The 22879-nt window shown below is 38.4% G+C and overlaps 1 protein-coding gene across 8 annotated transcripts in view; it reads left to right on the forward strand.

Moving 5' to 3' along the window:
• XRCC4 (X-ray repair cross complementing 4) overlaps positions 1–22879 on the forward strand; it is a 285177-nt gene that overhangs the window by 168985 nt on the left and 93313 nt on the right. For 7 of the 8 annotated variants that reach the window (XM_070056390.1, XM_070056391.1, XM_070056393.1 and 4 more), the window contains one exon: positions 10529–10667. The exons of the other annotated variant lie outside the window; for it this stretch is intronic. In XM_070056390.1, coding sequence (XP_069912491.1) covers positions 10529–10667 — 139 coding nt within the window. The remainder of the gene's footprint in view (positions 1–10528; positions 10668–22879) is intronic. 8 annotated transcript variants of the gene reach the window in all.

A 22879-nucleotide genomic window follows, 5' to 3' on the forward strand; every position in this document is an offset into this window, starting at 1 on the left:
TCTCCTAGATGTCTAATAGAGAATTAATTGTAACTGCTTTGGCCATATAGAAACTATAACAATAAAATAGATAAGAGTTTATAGGAGAACTGAGAATTCAGTAAAGTATTAGGCAGATTAAGAAATTTTTTAGGTGATGGAAATGCAATTTGCTAGATGAAGTTTTGAGTCATCAAGATTGATTTCTACTTTAGAATTTGGCAGGTTGTACGCACAGTTATATCACAAAGGTTTTGTCTAAACACATTACTAAGGCGGTGTACTCAAAATGAGAAGTTACACATTGCTAAAATGATAGATCATGGTTTTTCAACATTGCTAAACAATCTTCTTAAATATAATATGTCATGTAAAAGAAAATATACATTGGTAATAAACCATGATAAATTTCCCAGATGTTAGTCTTCTTGCCAAATTGGCTTAGAGTAACTTTCCTTTTTATTTGTGTGATTTTGAATGTCAATGACAACAGGATATGCAGATTACCCAATTTAGAAATAAAAATTTCATTTCTGTTGAAAAATCTGAAAATTCATAGATAATATGAAATATAATATGAAGAATAATATATTTATGCTTGGAAAATAAACTTCTCAAGAAATACTTTTGAATTTGTGTGAGACTTTAGACCCAGTTCTAACTTAGGGCCAGGCCAGCATGTAGACTCTACTTACAATGCTGGAATCCTGTGTCAGAGTGCCAGTTCAAGTTCTGGCTACTCCGATTCTGATCCAGCTTCCTGCCAGTGTGTCTGGGAACACAACAGAAGATGGGCCAAATACGTGTGCCACTGCTTCCCATGTAGGAGAGCAGGCTGGAATTCCTGTTTGCTCCTGTCAGCCTGGACCAGATCTGGCTGTTGTGGTCACTGGGGAAGTGAACCAGTGATGAAAGATATCCCCCTCTGTCTCTCCCTGCCTCTCTCTCCTCTGCCTTTTTAAATAAATAAGTAAATCTGTTATTAACAAGTGCTTCAAAATTATCTGAAAGTGCATTTAGTTTATTTTGCCAAGTCTGGTCAATATAAGATAGATAATCCTTTTTTTCAAAGCATAATAAGGTGGATTATAGGATCAGGACATTTGTTTATACCACGAGTAGCTTCTCCACACCTACCAGTATGGATTAAGAGAAATACATCATTCACAGGATTGTTTTGTGATGTTCCCACAGTCACTGAGGTGATGATTAATGGCCTAGTGCTTGGAATCCTTCGAAATATTTTGTTAAGTCAATAGAACATCATTGTAATTACTTGACCATTTGGTAGAGAATTTTTCTTAATCATTCTTAGTGAAACTATTGTTTTAATCGTGTGTTTTGAGAGCTAGTTGGAACCTACCTAGCATGGCAGGTCTGGAAGTCTCCTTTTCTGAAAAAATAACTCTGATTTTCAGGATACACTTCTGAAACTTAGCCCACTTGTTGCCTCACTACAAACTAGCCAGATTATATCGCAAAGGCATTATCCGTATTGTAAAGATGTTTAAAGAAGGTCAAAATATAGTGTTTTCCTTTCAGTGTTTTAAAACAATGAGTGTGTCTTAGCAACACTCCTAAAGTACAGTGGAAACCCTGTTGTGAAAACTCCATCACGCCCTTCCTCCACCTGTGCTAACAATCAAAGAGACAGTTACTCCCTCACATCACTGATTCTGACTCATCCAGTTTACCAGATAATCATGGCACTTCATTTTTGCTATTTTTGTTGATTATGATTTTGACTTACTAGTAAAGATAGTTTTTTTTTTTTTTTTTTTGACAGGCAGAGTGGACAGTGAGACAGAGAGAAAGATCTTCCTTTTGCCGTTGGTTCACACTCCAATGGCCACCGTGGCCGGCACACTGTGGCCAGTGCATCGTGCTGATCCGAAGGCAGGAGCCAGGTGCTTCTCCTGGTCTCCCATACGGGTGCAGGGCCCAAGCACTTGGGCCGTCCTCCACTGCACTCCCTGGCCACAGCAGAGAGCTGGCCTGGAAGAGGGGCAACCGGGACAGAATCTGGCCCCCTACCGGGAAGATAGTGGTCTTAACCTAGTTCTAGCCAGTTAACATAGAGTCACTAGACATAATATGCTGGTAATACATCACTTGATAAAAAACAAAAGAGCCTGAAAGATTCCTCTATACTATTTGTTTTTTTAAACAGACTTTAAGCTTTATTCTGTTTTTGTGCAATTTTTCATTTATATTCGTTCAATAAAATCCTCTCTAGCCTTTGTGAAATATCCAGATTTTATTAAAAGCTGACTAAAATCAAGAACAATGAAAATTTCAGAAGTCCTTAGAAATCTTTATGCAGAAAACACTAATAAATGCTTTAGGTTGACAGAAGTCCGCATCTGACTCCTGTATAACAATGAAAGCTTTGTGTTGACTCTGCACATTTCATGACCTAAGCAGCTGTTAAAGACTGAGAAATCATATTTTTGTTGTTTGAAAACTTATTAACTATTGCAAGCACTTTCCAAGGTTTGTTATTTTTAACTCTGAAATGGCATAAATTGAAAGCTTAATGTTGCTCTTTCACAGACTACCTTTTTCCCATTAATGTGTTTTTTCCATTGAAATGCTAACAGGAGTGGCGGCAGCAGGCATTGATAATCAATAGTGTAATAATTCACATAGATGGAAAGTGAAGGAGGTATTTGTTATTATTAATCTCAATCATATGTGAGAATCTATAGCAACCAATTGCTGACTGTTTGTTGAGATATCAGTTTGTGTCCGTCTTGAACTAGCAGTGACTAGGACAAGCTCCGTGGCTGGCTTCCTGAGGCTTGTAAATAGAAGGTAAATTATCCCAAGTGGGATGAAGTCAAAGGATGTTGGGGGACCATCTGCAGCGGTGATTGTACACGCTCCATTCAGATTTTCCATTTCAGCTCCCTGTAAAACATCCTTGAAACTTAATTGTAGAGCCACATTTTTCCTTAAGTCAGTTTTCTCAGAGCGAGCTAGCCTCTTAATGTTTGCTTTGGGATCTGATACTAATGATTATGCTTTCAAATAAGTATCCATACAAGAAGGAAAACAACATAAGAAATCAGTTTAGAATACGTATTTGACAATGGAAAAGAATAAATGAATCTTTGCAGAAAAATTAGGAGAAAAAAAGTAGAAGGTTGGGAAGCTGTGCCTTCCTTAAAACTTTTAAATTAGATAATTTATGATTGCTCACACAGCCTCTGCCTTTCTGATAAGCTGTGTGGTCCACTGAATTACAAACGTTTTGAATGTGTGCTGTAGTGTTACTCAATAAACAGCTGCAAATGAGTGAAGGAATGGATGAATCCCTTGGGTTTGAACAACTAAGTTACTTTGGTGGCAGAATTTTTTAACTATTTAAAAACTTAACCTTGAATTGTTTTGAAGGTGTAGTGCCATGCTTAATATCGTCAACCTGCTTTATATAAAAAAAAAATGCTATGGATACCCCTGGAGTTTGTGGTTTATCTTCAGTGGCCCACCCTGCCTGTGACAATGAGAGTGCTGGGTTTGCAAAGATGACCTCTCGGGTTACCCCACAGTCCGTGGGTGTTTGTCCTGTAGTCTGACTTAGAGCTGTGCTACTCGGAGAGAAGCCCGACCTCTGAGAACCAGCAGTACATGGGAGCACACACACTTGGAGTGTTTAGGGCTATGCTAATTATCAGCTTATTTGGTGATTGCTGATTAAAGGGTTAGACCATTGACCTCTCCTGTAAGATGGTTATCAGTTATTCAGAAAACAAGGTAGCAATGGGTTCCAGATTTTGAGAAGGGCTATTTGAAGAATGGTGAGGGAAAATAATGTTTGCTTATTTGGTCAGATTAGAAATTTACTACCTCCAGATATGTCCTGGGAGATAACTGCTTATTGAAGTGCAGTGGGACCAACCTTATCTCAGCTCCTTTTCTTGATTATCTTTCAGGTGTCAGGAAGAGACACTGCAGAGGCAGGAAGGAGGCTGAGGCACTGGGTGTTTGTTTTTTCTAGGGAAAGAGTATGATTGTGAAGATTTAGATTTAGTGTGATATTTGAAAGTTTGAATTTTGTCTTTTTTCCTATCTTTTTTCTATCTTTTGAAATTTAAAAAAAAAATGACATTGATTGTAAACACTTAGTAAGCACATGAAATGAGTAAATGAGTACAGCGGCCAGAAACAGGCAGCAGCCCGGGTCCTCCATATTCATAACACATGGCAGTTCTTTGACAAATGAGTTATTTTGAACTTGGAAAACTAATTAATCTTCCTGTGGTATTTGTTTGTTTTTGCTGTTTCTGTCTGTGGGAAGATCTATAAGACAGACTAAAAGTTACTCAGTTCGGTCTCTTGGAAGAACATGCACATTTTATTAGTAACACTTTAGAGATGATAGCAAATGTTTGTAAATTGATTTATAATCACTTTATATCTTGATTTATTTTATCTCATAGTCGAAAAATCATAGCAAGGATATGTTTTCTCAACTGAGGAAATGAGAGATTGTGCAGTACACCCAAAGGAAATGGCAAAACTGGAAACCCAGACCCAAATCTCACTCTCCTCTCCCCTGCCTTTCACCTGAAAGTCCATAAGAAACTTGGATTAAAAGAATTAAGTACACATCTGATATTCTGAGTCCAGTCGTCATATTTCTCTTATGTGAAACTATTTGGTGATATGTTTGGAGGTTAATAAATTGTGGGCTCTAATTGCAGGATCTTCATAATCTAATTGGAGAAACAAAAGATAAACACAAAGAGAGAGTTGCATTACAATGTGAGGTTCAGACTGTGAAGGCAGTACATAGATGTACCAGCCAAGGAATGGAGGACGTTCAAAACAGGGACGATGAGGAACACAGAGGAAGGCGTAGGAGCCTGGAGCCCAGAGAATACCTTGCATGCTGCAGTAGAAGGTTGGTGGGAGGTGTGACCACAAAGGAGATGAAGGTCATATTGTAGAGGGATTGGAATGTGGGGCAAGAACACGAGGGCAGTGGAAATCCACCGTTGGCTTTGAGGAGCGAGGGCGTGGGACTTGCACGTGGCACATCCTTTTTGTTCAGGGCCACGGCACCTGATGATCAGAGCCTCCTTCATGCTGTAATTCGGTTTAAGAGCTGCATCGCTGTTGCCATAAATGAAATACTTTGAGACACTGAAATGTGTGAGTGTGTGGAGGTCCGGGAACTGGAGATGGGTGTGTGTGTATGACCAGCACAGGGGAGGAGTGGGTCTTCATCCACTAGTGTAGACTCTGTGTCTCAAGCTCGACGTCACGTGAAGAGAAAAAAGTCAATAAATAGGAGATAACAGTGAGGCCCTGATAAAACAAATTATAAACCTGAAGATTTATTTTTAAAATTATGGAGATTTAAGGGATTATTGGTCAGAGCCTGAAGTTTCCCAGGCCGTTTCCCTCATGGGATTTCTCCAAATTGCTGGCAGTTCAGCCAACCGAGTCATTTGGTTTTGACACTGAGAATAGCCAGGGAAGCCAACACTCCCTTTCTCATGTCTGAACTGCTGCTGCCAAGATCCTGCAGTTCTCTGTCAGACGAGAAGAAGTGTGGCTTTCTGTGGAGCCACCTTTCACAATAACAGGGCTTGTGTGGAGAGGCCCCATTTTCTAGACGCAGTGAACCTAATGAGAACTTGACACTCATCCCACAGCTGTGCCAATCAGTATTTAGCTGCAATAAGTTAATTGGCAATAGTTCCTTTTTCTTTTGTTTTCTTTAGAAAAAAAAATCATTAGAAATAGTGAAAGACACATTGTCATGACAAAAAAAAAAAAAGACGCTAATATTAAAGGTGGAAAATTCTGGATGTAGAATCTCAGGGAGGAAAAAACCCCGCAGTCAATATCAAAGTCCTACTCTTCTGCCTGGACCCTAAAGCTTGCAGATGTACTTAGCATCCGTCTCTGTCTGCTTCCCAGTGCTTGTCTGCCTGCTGCCCGTGCTGCCCCAGGCTCAGTTCCTGTATCCTTATCGTGAACACGCTGCGGCCAGGCCACCGCCTCCCTCAGAACCCTTGGCACCTGTCTCCAATGAGTCTGTGTAGTTTAGTAAATGCAGTGTGATGGTTGTTTTTTTGTTGTTGTTGTTTTTTTTTTTTTTTTTTTTTTTTTGCTTTCATATAGGATGCATCACTTGGAAGTGAAAACCTTAATCATTTCCACATAAAGCTACGCGAGGTTATGAGTAGTGCAGACAGTTTGGAAGTCCCTGTGTTTGACTTGCTACGGATGCACTTCAAATCCCTCCTGCGGAACAGCAGTCTGCTGTTGTTCAGGGGATTCACGGTCAGAATAGAAATGTTTGTCCAGACGAAGAGCAAAGGGAAGGAGAGCACGGTGCCCTCGCAGGTGGAAGGTGGAGTCGGGATGGGCTAAATTTGAGAAATGCTGGGGATGAGTGATTTTGTGCTTAGATCCCGGGTGTCGGAGGGCTGCCCCTTCCTCCTGATTTCCAGCACTGCAGGTGGGAGAGGGAGGTTGGGATGTAGGAGTTTGCCATTCGTTAAAGGCTAGATACATATCAAACCTCATTTTACAAGAATGTTTAAAGCAACAGAATCTGTTTGGATATGATTTGCTACTACACATGCCTGAAAAGCTGAGCGGAACACCATTTCTGGTGGTGCAAACACAAACCAAAAAAGATGCATTCTTTCGAAGCGGTAACTAAGCGTGCACACCTAGCTCTTCCTCCTCATCCCGGCTTGATGGAGAGACTGGCCTGCAACTCAAGAGAAGTGACTCATGCTGTGTGAACTGGCTGGAAACGCCTGGTCAGAGCCCACCTCAGCTTCTCTGTGGTGCGTGTGATAGCCACTGAGAAAGTGTGAGAAGATTAGGTACTTTTTCTGAAGTCTACTTCAAGGCAATCATAATAATAAATTATCTGATTAAGTCCTGCCACACACAATTGTTAATTAAGTATTTGGTATAAATAAACAGAATTCATGAACCTGTCGCATAAGCTTGAGAGGTCACCATCTCCTTTAAAAGGCTCTCTTTGGATGGTGTTGACGAGTCCTGAGGTGGGAATGATGATTCTTCCTGGCACCAAACCACAGTTGTCTGGAGTTACAGCTGGACAAGGAGCCACTTAAAGATGTAGTGCGTGTACCCACATCCTAGTCAGCTGACTCGTTGCATCATGCCACCTCTCAAAGGGAAGAGATGTGAATTACTGCATGCCTTTGACTCCAAGAGTTTCATCCAAATTAAAAATCTGATATGGAGAGAAATGTTTTCATAGCTTCTTTAGCTGTAACCACAGCTTCAGCAGAGAATCTGGTGAAAAGTATAGAGTTCTTCATTTGGCAAGACAAATTTTTATTACTTTGAAAAAATGTTCTTAATTGTACTAGATATAAGAATTGTACATATTAATAGGCTACTATGTGATGTTTCATTATAAGAATATATTTTGTAATATTCACTCACAATAAATATGTCTCCAATTAATTTATTTATAGTGAAAATATATTCAGAATCCTTTCTTATTTTTAATAGAGAAAAAATGCATTAACATCATCTATAGTCATCCTACTGTGCAACAGAACCCAGAATTCCCTACTCTATGTAGCTATCACCCAGAGCCCGTCAATCAAACTTCTCCCTTTCCATCCTTACCGCTTTCCTCCCCAGCCTCTGGTAGCCACCATTTTAAATTCTGTGAGATCACTTATGCTGTAGACCCCATGTCTGAAGGGGATCATGTGATACTTGTGTTTCTGTGCTTGGCTTATTTCACTTAACACAGCAATCTCACTTCTATCTGTGTTGCAAATGACAGGATTCCATCCTTTTTTATAGCTGAAAGGTATTCATCATGTATGTTTATATTTATGTATAAATATATGTGGCCACTGTGTGCTTATATTTACATATAAGCATATCTATTATGTGTATATATAAATATATGATGGTTGTGTGTTTATATATGAGCATATTTATTATATCATTATATGTGTGTTACCAGTGAATGCTGGGGTTCTTGTCTTCATGCAAGAAAGAATTCAGGCGTGAGACAGAGAGTAGTGGGAGGTAAAATAGCAAGGTTTATTAGGGCAGGGACATCCGTAAGGACGGATGGGCACCTCTCCATCAGAACCTGAGAGAGTGCCCAGTCACTCGGACTGGGGGGAAGAGCGAGGTTACATGGTTGAGTGGAATACACCTGGCCAGGCCAGGAGGGCAGCTCAGCATGGAGGCAGAGGACTGAGCGTGCAGTCTGGTTGAGGCCAGGATTTTTAGAGATGGGCCTTGCCTTCCCGCCTCCACTCCTACTAAAAACTCCTATCTGAGTTTTCCCCCTGAAGTTATCAGATGGGGGGGGGGCCTGACTGGCGTCGCCCCAGTTAAAGGAAGGATGGGCTAGACCCCCTGGAGGATCAGGATGGAAGCAGGATATTTGAAATGCAGATACTGGGCTGCATCTGGAAGATTGTCAGGCAGAAGGGCAGGGACCCCCACCTGGCAGGTTATCGGGTAGAAGGAGCAGGGCAGGATGCAGACGCTGGGCTGCCCCTGAAACTTATCGGGATGACTTTGAGATGCATATGCTGGACCTAAATGTCTCCTCAGGCCTTTGTCACACGCACACACGCTCATATCTGACTTCCTACCTAACACACATATATAGCCAGACTTCTTTATCCCCACATCACAGGATGCACTCGTAGATTGTTCCCCTTCTTAGCTACGGTGAACTGTGCTGTAGTAAACAGAGGAATGCCGATGTCTCTTTGACAACTGCATTTCATTTCCCTTGATTATATGCCTGGTAGTGGGATTGCTGCATCATTTGGCCGCTCTACTTGTAGGGCTTTGAGGAATCTCCTTACAGTTTCCACAGTGACTTTACTAACGACGTTTCTCCCAGCCAGTGTGCCAGGGCTCCCTTTTGTGCACATCCTTGCCAACACTTACTATCGTTCGTCTTTTTGATAATAACAGATCTAACTGGAGTCGCATAATGTCTCATCGTGGTTTGATTTGCATTTCCTTGATGATTCTGATGTTGAGCATGTCATGTACCTGTTGGCTATTTGTATGTTTCTGTTAGAAATGTCTGTGGCGCAGCAGGTTAACGCCCTGGCCTGAAGCACCGGCATCCCATATGGGCGCCGGTTCTAGTCCCGGCCACTCCTCTTCTGATCCTGCTCACTGCTGTGTCCTGAGAGAGCAGTAGAAGATGGCCCAAGTCCTTGGGCCCCTGCACCCACATGGGAGACCTAGAAGGAATCTCTTGGCTCCTGGCTTTGGCTCAGCACAGCTCCGGCCATTGCGTCCATCTGGGGAGTGAACCAGTGGATGGAAGACCTCTCCCTCTGTCTCTACCTCTCTCTGTAACTCTGTCTTTCAAATAAATAAAATAAGTCTTTAAAAAAAAGAGAAATATCTGTTTAAATCCACTATCCAGTTTCAATCTGGATTTTTTCCTCGTCGAGTTGTTTGTGTTCCGTATCTTATGGATGCGAGCGCTCTGTCAGGTGCACAGCCTGCAGGTATTCTCTCCTTGGAAGGTGGCTCCTTTACTCTGGTGGTTGCCCCTTTGCTGTGTAGAAGCTCTTCAGTTGGATAAAAATCCCCTTTGTCTGTTCTTGCTTTTGTTCTCTGTGTTTCTGAGGTCTGGTCCAGAAACCCTTGGCCTGGTCCAATACGCTGTAGTGATTTCCTTCCTTTTCTTCTAGCAGCTTCTGTTTCAGGTGTGCCTTTGGGTCTGTCAACCGTTCTGAGTTTCCTTTTAGTCATGGTGAGAGATGAGAGGAGGCTTCATTCTTCTGCACCTGGAGACCCCGTGTTCCCAGCACCAGTCAGGGAGAAGACTGTCCTTTCTCCAATGCTTGTCCTTAGCGCCTTCGTCAAAGATCAGTGGGTTTGTGGATGTGTGCGTTTACGTCTAAGGTCTCTGTCATTTTCTACTAGGGATTTCTATTTATAAGACCATGTCATCTGCAAACTAACGGCTTGATTTTTTCCTTTTGATTTTGATGCCCTTTCTTTCTTTCTCTTACCTAATTGTTCTGGCTAGGACTTCCTTTACTGTGTTGAATAAAAGTGTAAAAGTGGCAATATTAGTCTTGTTCTGGATCTTAGAAAACGTTCAGCTTTTGCCTGTTCAGTGTGAAGCTGGCTGGATCTATTTTTATGTCAGTACCATCCTAATTTACTTACTGAAGCTTTGTAATGCATTTTAAAGTCAAGTACTGTGATACCTCCTGCTTTATTCTTTTTGATTCTGATCAGTTTGGCCATTTGAGGTCTTCTGTGGTTCCATACAAATTTTAGTAGGATTTTTTTTTCTAGTTCTGTGAAAAATATCACTGGGGTTTTTATAAACATTGGGTTGAAGCTGCAAATTTCTTTGGCTAGTATGCATTTGCTGACTCTGCATCTTCCAATCCATGACTCTGCATTTCTTTGGGTCCTCTTCAGTTTGTTTCAGCAGGGAGGTTTTAGGGTTTTCATGGTTTCATATTCACAAACAAATTAAAGGCATATTTTGTTGAGTCACAGTCCTATTTTATTTTTGCTACTTTAGGTAAGGATGATTCCATTATTTCCAGTCCTGATGTCACTGATATTGCACCAAGTAGAAAGCGGAGGCAGCGAATGCAGAAAAATCTTGGGACAGAACCTAAGATGGCCCCTCAGGAGCAGCATCTTCAAGAAAAGGAAAAGTAAGTCATTTGCTTTGCCAAGTACAGTGCCGTGAACATTAAAAAAACCTATAATGTTCAAGATTCTATTTTTATTTGAGTTATTTTTAAGATTAAAAATTATTAATTTGGAAATTTTAAAATGTTCAAATCAAAATATTTTCTCAGTCATTTGGTTACTTCCCATTAAGATTTAAAGCAGAAATGCCAGAAATATAAGCAAATTTTATGGTTGTTTATAAATTAATTAGAAATGGCATGTGGGATACTGAAAATATTAGGAACCAGCTTGTGTTCAGTAAAGTGTTTCAATCTAATTTACTGCTTAAAGGAGACCCATTGAGCATTCAAATGAGCCACGTCATTTGGTTATGCTTGGTATTTTTTTTCATGTAAAAATGTCCCTTTCAAATCATGTTTATTTCTATTAAATTTTTGCATTGAATATTTTAGTATTTTTCACTCTTTAGACTACCCTCTATCTATATCCCAGTGTAGTTTGAATGAGTTGAGGAACTGAAATAATTAGCATTTCATTATGGCAAACAATAAGCATTTATAAAGAATATTAATAACTGGATGCAAAATGAATATTCAAATCATTTTTGTGTTGGGTTATATCTGCAAATGTTCAGAGAACTATTTTTTTCTCTCATTTTCATTAATTGGCAAAGAGTCGCTGAACAATGATCACATGGCAGAGGCTACTTAGTCTGTGGTTTTCAAAATGTGGAATGAGGGTCCCCATGGGTTCCTGAGATCCTTTTTGGGGATCCATAAGGCCCTCCCTCCTCCAGTCCCATACCTGCGTGAGGCTGCGTTTACTTCATATTCTTCAAATAAAATAACATATTACAGCTGATTGAATGCAGAATCTATGGAAAATCCACCTGTTTTTAATCAAGCTAACCATCAAACAGATTTGCAAAGATAAAATAATGCCTTCCCAAGACTTTTTGTTTGGAATTTTTAAGGATGCTTTTTAATGGGTGTTATTCGTGTTAGCACATGCTGCATTTGTGTTGCTTTGAATGAGTTAATGAATGTTCTACAAGTTTTTCGGTGTTAACTTTGATTATGGCAATACAACCCACATAAACAAAAATGTGGCCTTAAAATTCTTGGTGCCCTCAAGAATGTTTAAAAGTGCACGGGGGTCGTGAGAGCGAAAAGTTTTGAATTCTGTCGTAGGCAGTGGGGATGCAAGGGCTGAGGTCTGAGCTGTGCCTTCAGGAGCCTGGCAGCCCAACTGGAGGGAGTGTGTAAGATAAAGATGAGAATAGCGTAGTTCGCGGTGGGGTTATTTTGGCTGTTGATCCTGGGGTTTTTACACTCTTCACTGTTGACGGTTCTGCTTAGCCTTGCCATCTGCATACAGAGCTGAATCTCATGTCTTCAGGCAATGTGTGCACACTCCAGACTGCGCTAAACTCTTGCTGCTTTGTATCTATTTATCCATCAGCTATAACCCCTTGATAGAGTCCCCAGAGTTGAAAGCACAGTAGGATCTCTTTTACATGATGAACTGAGAATATTTCCCATTTACAAACATCTGAAGAGTCATATTCCTACAGACTAATCTGAGAAAGAACAAAATTACAGCTGTTAGAAAAATACAGAAAACTCTGTATTTCATTCAGCCAAATCAGTAAATGAGTACTTAGCATGGAGTCTGTGTGAGACGCGATATTGGATTCTGTGGGGTTTGCAGGAGTAGAAAGTAGACACAACCTCAGCCTTCCGGGAACTTTCTGTCCAGTTGTTTTGTCTAACAGATGTCAGGGTGAGGGGAGAAGGCAATAGATGGGTTTTACACTGGAGAGCCGTATCTGGGGCCTTTTCAGTTTAGGTGTGGACTAAATGGAAGGCTTTGACGTTGCTAATGTCTTCAGAGTACACTGCATTGCTTCAACAGGTTTCTGATACCCATGGTACAGGGATAAAGGGGGGTTGGCTAGGAGCCAAAACTAAATATTTTTATTTGGAGTTTTAATAAAGACAATGTGTGTGTTTCTAGAAACGTGTGTGCAGTTAATACCATGTTCCTTTTCTGTTCCACGCGTAGATGATCAGGTCTGTGTTTATTTTGTATACTTTCACCATTTAGAAAGTTGAAACCACCAACCATATCACTTATCTTGAATTGTCTGCTAATTATATCATTGTAGGGTGTTTGGGCAGGACTGCCCTTAAGTAGAAATGACAGATATGTGTTAGATATCAGGAAGAATTTTCAAGATTAAAGGAAATTTGGTTTAGCATATATCAATCAAATGTTGTATTGTTGATACCCTGACTTTTAATTATTTTTTGTGACCAAATAAAAGTTAAATTATGTATTATGTTCTTATTTTGATTTTTTTCCATTTTGAATAGAGACTAAAATTTTATGGCTCTTACAAAGTTAGTAGTTCTAATTTCCAAATTCTTTCTCAAAAACATTAGAAGATTCTACAACACGCACACAAGGGTGCAAACTGTTGAAATTTTTACTTAATATATACTAAATTGATCTTCTGTCTATAAAGATAATTGAAAATGAATCTTGATGTGAATGGAATGGGAGAGGGAGCAGTAGTTGGGAGGGTTGTGGGCGGGAGGGAAGTTATTGGGGGGGGAGCCATTGTAATCCATAAGCTGTACTTTGGAAATTTATATTTGCTAAATAAAAGTTAAAACACACACAAACACACACACACCCACAAGCCATTAGTTCCAGCAAACCTTAGAATAAGAGATTCCCAAATACTAGTGATTAACCCTTTTATTTGTAAACTAAAGCTACTACTTTTTTCCTTTTTCCTTAAGCACATTTTTCTCTGATAACTTAACAGCCTAAGCATCTTTATGGTTAATATAGCCTCCTGCAGCCCCCCAGGCAGATGCAGATGGCATTGCTTTGCTACTTACCAGTGAAAAGATAAGGCCCCCACCTCTGAACCTCACAGGCCCCTCTGCCCCTTGGTAATGAATTCTGAGGGCTCTAGTCCCTGAACACATGCCCACCAGGCGTCTTGCCTGTGTTTTCTAGCTTGGCTTGTTAAGGATAAGCTGCGGAAAGCAGTAATCATAGATACTGTGTTTAATTTCTTTTTTCTTTTGTGCAGTTATTTTACCCATCCAGGATTGAGTTGATTTGTCTGTAAATGAAAGAATTAAACTCACGATCTGTTAAATCTCTCCCAATACTGTTGTACCTTTATCTGTCCACCACTTTCAAGAGGTGAATATGATCTAGCAATAAATCACTTATGCATTTATTATCTACTATTGATTAAAACTCATGAAGCAGTTAAAATATAAAATATCTGTGAAAAAATAATTGTGGCCATTTGGGGAGTGAACCAGTGGATGGAAGACCTTTCTCTCTGTCTCTCCTTCTCACTGTCTGTAACTCTGCCTCTCAAATAAATAAATAAGATCTTTTTAAAAAGTTACAAGTTTATAAATATGGTATAATATAAAATTTTAAATACAAGTTGTTTTATATTCTTAAACTGTGAAGCAAAATTAAAAAATTTGAAGTTAATTGGACATTTATTGTGATTCTGTGTCCTTGTTCTAGTGTCAAATTACAGAGAGCAAACAGAGATACAGGACATGGAGCAGTTATGATTAGTGCTGTGTATGTTGTCTGTCATCTAAATCTCACGCAGACTCTGCAGGGTTGGTATTAGTTTCTCCTTCTTAGTGGTTAAGCGACCAAGACTCAGCGAGATACAGCCATTTGCCTTGAGCAGCACCGCCAGTGTTTCATCTCAGTCTGTTCTTGGTCCACTCCCTCAACAAGATACGTGATCTTTACAAGATACGTGATCTTTACAGAGCCAGGGACATACGCAGATAATTCTGTGATTTCAAGGACAGTGAGGGATGTATACTAGCAGTAGGGTTCTGAGTTGGAATTACTGGAATTAGGTTTCAGATTTTAGAGTATGTTCTCATTAGTGGTCATTGATGAGGGCATTTAACATGAATCTGAGAGAACCGCTTGTGATCTTTGCCAGTGAGGTATACAGGGAACTCATTGTTAGGATTACAAATCCTTCTTCAGTAGCCTGTCAGTATCAGAAATTCACAATGTGTTACTTGTATATCACATTTAATTTGTGTTTATGGTTAAGCAGTATAATAAAATTTTCTTTCCAAAAGGAAACCAGTTAACCTAATTCCTCCTGAGTTAATGAAGTGGATTGAAAAGCAGCAGTGGTAATTATTAGCATTTGATAAAACAACTGTTATTTTTCAACTGAGACCAGTAATCAATTTGGTAGTCAACTTTCAAACTATCAAAGTGAACTATGTGTATCAAATATAAAAGAAAATGTGTGGTAAAGCTGTTGTACCAATACAAATTCTATATAATAAAACATACATAATATATGAGAAAATAAGAATCAAAAATACTGTGGAAATATTTAACCCTATTCTATAAAATGCTGGTAAAGTATACTTAGATCAAGGGTGAAGAAGGAAAGTCAAACTCTACATTAGCATATTTCTTTTTGATAAATATGCCTAAATTTCTGGAATTGCATTTAAACAAGAATGAAATGACATAATGATGATGATCCAGGACTGTCCAATTTCTTCAGTCTGACACTTTTTTAGCTCTTCCATACATGCTTCTATGTTAGAAAGACAACAGATTTGCCCTCAAAACAGATGTTACATCTCAGGCAAAGCAAAGGTGACCTCCCCAAGTGCCCAGGCTATAAAGCCTTAGCATAGAGAGTAGACAGTAACATGATTAGTGAGCAGCTGAACATCATTCACACAGGAAAATCTAGCACATTCTTCAAGTTCTGTAAACGAAAGTAAAAACTTTAATGTGGATGATTTCTCAGATTGTCATACGTATGTCCTGTAGCAACCTGCTTATAAAGTAAAATCTCAAATAATAAAATGGGAAAATAGTAACAGAAATTAGTAAGGTAACTTGCATTTGTACTAAATAACATTTTAATTGATTATTGTAATATGCTTTGGACAGTCTGAATTAATATGCCTCTTCTAATGTCTTAAAAATATGTTATAACCCAAGGTAGATGTAATTTTCTCAATTTTCAAGTTTAGTCTAAAAAATAGTGATGCAGTGTTAAGTTGAAACAGTTTAGTACTGAAATACTAAGCCTATTCTGTTAAATAATATCCAAAACTGTACTGTGCACAGTTTAAGCTGCTTATCTAAGGTCACTCCACTAGTGAGTGATTGTAATTACGCAGTAGATTAATTAATGACATACTCCTTACTGTTCATAAAAGAGGATATGAAAGAGACTGCCTTTACATGGAGGAATTATTTGGACTCATGAAATTTAGCCATAGACCAGCTTAGTCATTACTGAGTTATTGTTACCCTTTCTCAATGTAACTGTTGATTCAGCATTACCTAGTCAAAAAGTTATGAAACTTTTTGACCCCATGGTGTTCTTCTTCAGTTTACTATAGACGAGAAAGTATCACCTGCCTATAAAACACACTAAAAATACATAAAATATTTGATAGCTCCTTACGTACATATTCTAAGGATATCCAATACAAGTAAACCTTAAATGACCATGATCAAAATTCTACATACTTCAAGGTTATGCATGAACAAAGATATTTTACCAGATTCTTAGTCATGTTAAACTAAAAAAGTTGACAGATAATGAGTTTATTATGCAGTTTTTATCTCTTTCTCTTAGTAATGAAGAAATGATTGCACAAATAGTTTCAATTTTGTGGATGACATTACCACAACATATTAACCATTATATTGTTAAATTCATCTGGGAAGCCTAACTTCATTGGTTGTTTTCAATTCTAAGTCTATGCAAAATTCAAACATTTCCGTCTGTTCCTTACAATGTAATTTCTCCTCCCAGCACAGTTTTATCCAGTGTAGGAGTACCGTATGATTTCACAGGACTAAGGAAACACCAAAAACGCTGTTTGTTGAAACAAGAGTTCTGACTATTGCTGAGTAAATGAGATATGGTTCCTGATCTCATATTGCTTAGTGTGTGAGAGAGAAGACACGTGTTAATCATCATTGCCTAGATACGTAACTATACACTTCTGAAGGATTCAGGAGTTAGGGGAGACAGCAAAAAAGGATGTGGCTTGGCTTGAGAATCATCCTGTGAGCTGTGATGGTGAAGTGAGATAGTGGACGGGGCAGAGCAGAGTGCTCAGGTGAGGACACAACGGGTGAGCGCCTGCTCGAGTAGAACACGTGTGGGATGAAGTGAGGGAGCAGGGAAGAGGGTGTGAGGTGGGCTGCAGGAGGCCAGAGCAGGCAGGTGCAGACCCCTGGTAGGCAGTCAGCCTTTCCTAGGGTCTCGTGCAACAAGACTTTTCTCCCGTTCGCCCTGTCTTCAACACTGCCTTTCAGTTCTTGTTAAGAGTTACCATGTTCTCACACTGACCAGAAAACTCAAACAAAATGGGGCAACAGTGCATCTTCTTAGATCTAGTGACCTAAATTTATCTAAAAATATCATACTTTCCTTTTAGAAAAGTTCTTTTTCAAACGGATTAAAGTTGTACAATTTTGAATTTCTAGTAATAAAGCTTTCATTCTTTTGAAACACAGGAAGCAAGAAATGGGCATGTGTTGGCAGTCCTGAGGTGCGCTTGAACTGCCATTTTGCCCATTTTTGGTAAATATAAATCTTAGGTTAAGGAAACATTTTAGATTGTTAATGATTTCCTGCTTTTAGTAAGACTGAACTTGTTGGATCTGGTACATATTGATAAATGCTGGGAAAGTCATGTGACTGATACACAGAGTATGACGACAGTCCCGTTCTGTCAGCGCTGAGAGTTGACACCCACATGACCGTGTGCTGTGCTTCCCTTGCTCCTGTGTTGTGCTGGCTGAAACTGGGGTTTATAGAGTCCTTTGGCATGTCTTTTTACTTCTGTATGTTAAACAAAATGAGCCAGCTGACAAAGACTACAGAAGTTGTGAAATTCCTTGTGTATTTATAGACTTTAGTTATATTTCCAGGTGAAATCCTGAATGTGAACAAGAATATGGTTGAATTTTCTTTCTATAAACCTGTAAGGACATAATGTGTATCTGAACAAAATGGCCCTCTCTTTGGGCTTTATTAGACATCGAGCTCACAATAGTAATGAAGGCATGTTGTATCATGCAACATAATAGCCAATTAAAGAGTTTTTCATTTAAATCTTCTTTAAGAGCTCTCATTATTTCTCTCAATGTTCTACAAAAACCTAATACAAATATCTCCAGCTCTATTCGTATCAGTGAATTAAAGCTTGTTAGTTGCATTCTGTTGGTATGATCTGAGGTCAGTTGAGGCCCCATAAACTAGTCTGATTATTCTAACAAATTGATTACTTTATATAAATGTAGTCAATTTCCCAGTCTTATTGAAATTAGCAGCCAGGTGATAAAATCAACCAAATAACAAAGTGATTATATTAAATGGTTTGATTAATGTTTGATAGTTGGCATCTCTTTAACTGTTTCACTATATTTCTACCTGGATTCCTTGTTTTCTTCTTCTAGGTGATCTGTTTCTTATTTCCATATGCTCGCTCTATCTATCAGAAGAAAACCAATTTCAAGATATCCTGAGTTTAGCTATGAAACAGGGCTTAGCTAACGCCTCATAGAGACATAACAATGAGAACCCCTTGTCCCAATCAGAGCTGCAGATCCCACATGACCAAAGGAAACCAAACCAAAGTCACAACACAGCCAGCATTACTCACATGCCTAACAAGGGAAATTAGACTCAGAGATACACCATACACACTCCATTCCCGAACAGGAGCATAACATCTCCTGTGGCTGAGAGAAGAGCTAAACAGACTGATAGGAACAAGTACTCCTAGCTTTCAGATTTGGGTTAAGTGGAGGAAAGAAATGCCACAGTAAGTAATTCCTTTGACACCATTTAATGTTTCAAATGTTCATAAGTTTAGCACCCTTATACAGTCGGACTTGGGAACTAGAGTAGGGTATCATTTTAGAATATGGAACCTCAAAATTCTTGGATATCAAAGGTTTTTAAAATAAAACATTTCAACCATAATTGTAGGATTTTAGGCATTAAAAAGAAGTACAAGAGAAAAAAAAAACTTGTTTTGTAAACAGGATGGCGTAAGAAAAATTTTTTTGATGTGTCTAAGCACCTGCCTCTTCCTCTCCCCGTCCTGTGCTCAGGAAACCTGCTTATCCCTGATGGCCCTGCCAGGGGAATGGGGTCCTTTCCTAAGAGATTCGGGTGATTGGAGTATGTTAGGACACCTCTAAGAGGAGGTCCACATCAACCATTAAAGTAGTTTGGGCCAAAAGTACAAAGAAATACTTGTATGGTGTTCGATGTTTTTATGTACTCTTCGGCTTCTGCAGTCTAACAAGCAAAAATATATAGGTTCGCAGACATGATTTAGTCCACAGACATGATTTAGTCTTGCACGTGATGGATGTCTTCTGAAAAACACGAAGTTCGAGTACATTGTTAAAACGACCTGAAAAATATTATGAAATCATAACGTTTCACAGATGTTGCTCCTTGAACTGCAGTAAAGGAGTTTTAGCTGTGTGCTCTAAATCAGCCTTTCAGTGGTCCCATTAAGAAACTGTGTAGCTGCAGTATCTCAGAGGGGTAGTGAACTGGCCAAACACTTCTCATGCACACCGTGGGGTGAGTGTGTGATTTAATTTGCCAAGGTTACACAATCTTGTCAGAGAACTGACGGCTACGGGGAGCGGGAAAGGGTGCGGTATAGGTCAGCCTATAGCCCAGCTGACACTGATAAGCCTTTGCCTGTGGTATGGTCTTCCTGGAGCCAGAGAAACTCAGTTCTTGCCTTTTTATACTAGTCGCTCACAGCATCATCCTTGAAGAAACTGCACGAACCCTGCACTTTGTTTAGAGGAGTAATTACAAACATCAGGCTCCTCTGGCCGCCTAACCACAGCTACTACTCCGTCTTTCAAAGCTGTGCAGGGTTCCAAAGAGCTTACGTCCCCCCACTAACCCGGCTGCAATTCAATAGAATTGGAGCATCACGTGTCTTTGTACATAAATTTGCACATACAAGTAATTGATTTTTCTCCTTAGAATCAATTCCCAAAAATCGAATTACTAGGTTAGAGGACATGTATCCTCGTCAGTACTTTGTTGTTTTGCAAGAATTCATCCAGAAAGGATTTAACAATTTGTACTCCCTCATTCAGTGTTTGCCTTTTGTTCTTTTGTTTTCCAATTCATTTTGGTCATTGACAGATCCTTTCAATCAATGAATAGTAGCCCATTTAAATTTTTGTAATTAATCATTAGAGAATCCATATTGTTCAGCTATTTATTGATATTGGGACTTCATCTTTTATTATATATTCAAAACTTTAACTGATTTTCATTGGCTATCTTTGTCTCCTATTACTTTATAGAAGCACCTTATATCTTAAATATTAGTTTATGTTTCTCTGCTGGTCACTTGTGTTTTCGCTTTGTAAATGACATTTGGTATTCACCTAAGTTATGCGTAAAATCTATTCCCTAGTAATAATGATCATATTTAATGTTCATTGCGTATTGATTATGCCCTAAACATTGTGCTAAGCCCTTTACATGCACTATCTCAATTAACTGCACCCATCACTTTGATTAGAAAGCTGATTCCTTGAGGGGTTAGATAACTTGCTCAGAGATAGGCACTACATCTGTGGTCTTCAGTCTAGGAGGACCATACTTTATAGCCACTCAATTATATAACTAGAATTTATTTGATTACTGTGTGCCAGGTTCTGAGGTAAGCACTTCTATCTCATCACATTAATTCATTTAGTCTCAGCACAATTCTTATGAATTCTTCTATTTGTATCTGTACCTGTAAATAGCTGACTAAACTTGAGTTTCAGCAAGGTTAACTGCTTGCTCAAAATTGCTGCAACACAGCCTTTGAGACGGAACCATAAGCTCTGTGACTGCAGGCTTATGATGGGCTTAATACCTTGTCCCGCCTTCCTTTCAAGATGGACGTGAGAGTAGGCCTAGATCCTGTGTGCAAGCTCTAGCTAAGGAGGGTGCTCTAGGAAGATGAGACTCTGTGGTTTGTAAAGCACTGTGTTAACCCCAGGCTTTTAGCTAAATATTGGAAAAAGTTTCCTGGGAATGAAATGCTTTTAGAAAATTTGAACGTGAAAAGCTTTCTTTTCTTGCAGTTTTTATGGAAAAGAAGGTTGTTCATACCCTTTTTTGTGCTAACTCAGCAAATGGTTTTCTTGCATTTAGCAATCAATAGTCTGATGTTGGATGAAAATAGTATATTTGGAGGGATGATGTTGGAGGTCTGATGTTGGAGGACTTTATTTTAAAACAATTGATTTGCAAAGTATGCATTAGGCATATATATGAGCAGAGAGAGAGAGATTTCAAAAGTGCTAATTGGCCATCCTATTTTTTTTTTTTCGAAAAGAACCTCTTTTCATGTTTATACCTTGATTCTTAAAAATTTGCTAACAATTCATTGCTTTCTTCTGGTTTAAATTTCAAAAATATTTGGAAAGCAGCTGCATGTATGTTTAATGGAGAATATAACCATGAGATTCAGGTATCTGATTCTTGTTGAATTTTTGATACCTGAACTTTAAACTTCTTTAATGTCAAATTATGGACTTAAAATGAATGTTCAATTGGTATATATTTACTTTAGTCATCATGAGCAAACCTCATTTTCTACACAACTTTAATTTTATGATAATGTTTATGTTAGTTGCAAAAGTAAACACAGGGGTGGTTTTACAACGAGATAGGTTTTTATTAGCTTCCCTCCGTGTTTGCCTAACTGCTCAAGCTGCAGCTCTCACTCCTTGCCGCGGGTTTTGATTAATGGGCCCTTGGACTCCTTCCAGAGTACACTGATTACGGTCAGGGCACTTCCAAGATGATTTATTAATTGTGTTTGCAACTCAAAATAATTAAGGAAAGATTGATCATATTATTATTACAGGTTTGCCAATAAAACCAGAAGTAGCATTCTAAGATAAAGTTTTTCTAAGCAGGTATTTTTTAAATGTACAAAATGGACAATATATTAATATTTTTAAATATTAATTTTTAACCATAGTTTATGGCCTTTTAAAACATGAGTATTAAATGTATCAGAGGCTTAGCCTTGAAAGTGCACCTATTTTAAGCTGATTTTAACATAGTTTCAGGATAATATGTTTCAGTAGAACTTACATAGGTATTTGAAAAGTACTTCCATGTTTATAATTCACCCTGAAACAACCATTGCTACAATTCCCCCAGGCTATGATGTATATTTAAATTTCAAATTACTGACAGACTCAAATTTCTTTTTTTTTTTAATTTAATAGGAGTCTGTTGTAATCTTTCTGAGTTTTATGTGAAGGAAATTTATCATGTATCATATATACTATGCCCCTAGCATTTGAAAGATTTTGATACATAAAATTTCTCCAAATTTAACTTGATAATAATTATTTTATCAGACATTTTTAGGGTTTATTTTAAGCATTCTATGCACAGAGAATAATGTGTAAATGCTTATTATACCTGATGAGCTGGGTTATGAATCGAAAGAAATGACTCCCTGCTCATAATTCATATCATTCAATAGTGAAGGAAAAACGAGCACTTTTCTATTATTTGCCTTACGGTATTCAAAATTTACATTGTAATGGCAAACGTCAGTATCATCTACCATGGTATATATCTCAATGTAAAATAGGTGTTTGATTTGTGTTAAAACATGCTGAAATAAAGTGTCTGTCAGAGCAGAACTGAAGGGCTTTTTCACGATGTCTGAAATAGAAGCTAGTTATGTCCCTTGTAAGGACGCATGATCCTCCAGAGTGAATGAGATGTGAACAAACAGAATAAAGACATTAGGCATAAGAATAAAAAACAGTAAACCTAAGAAATTGAAAATACACATCAATCAGTTAGTATTGTTCAAGAATTGTGTGGTCATTGGTAAATCATTACTAAAGAACAAGGAGTACCAATACTTGTGTAAGCATCATTATTTATTTTCAGTAAATTTTAACATATATATTTTCTTTAAATATAAAGCTTTTACAGTGATCTTATTTTTAAACAATTGCTAAAAATTATAATTTCTCTAAGCCAGAATTTTATGTGTTGCTTCAAAATATACTATATGTAAAATAAACATTGAACAAAGTAATTCTGTCATTACCAGTCACTGCTTACTACTGCAAATACCATTTCTAGAAA

Source organism: Oryctolagus cuniculus, chromosome 14 (genome assembly GCF_964237555.1).
Source record: "Oryctolagus cuniculus chromosome 14, mOryCun1.1, whole genome shotgun sequence".
Lineage (NCBI taxonomy): Eukaryota > Metazoa > Chordata > Mammalia > Lagomorpha > Leporidae > Oryctolagus > Oryctolagus cuniculus.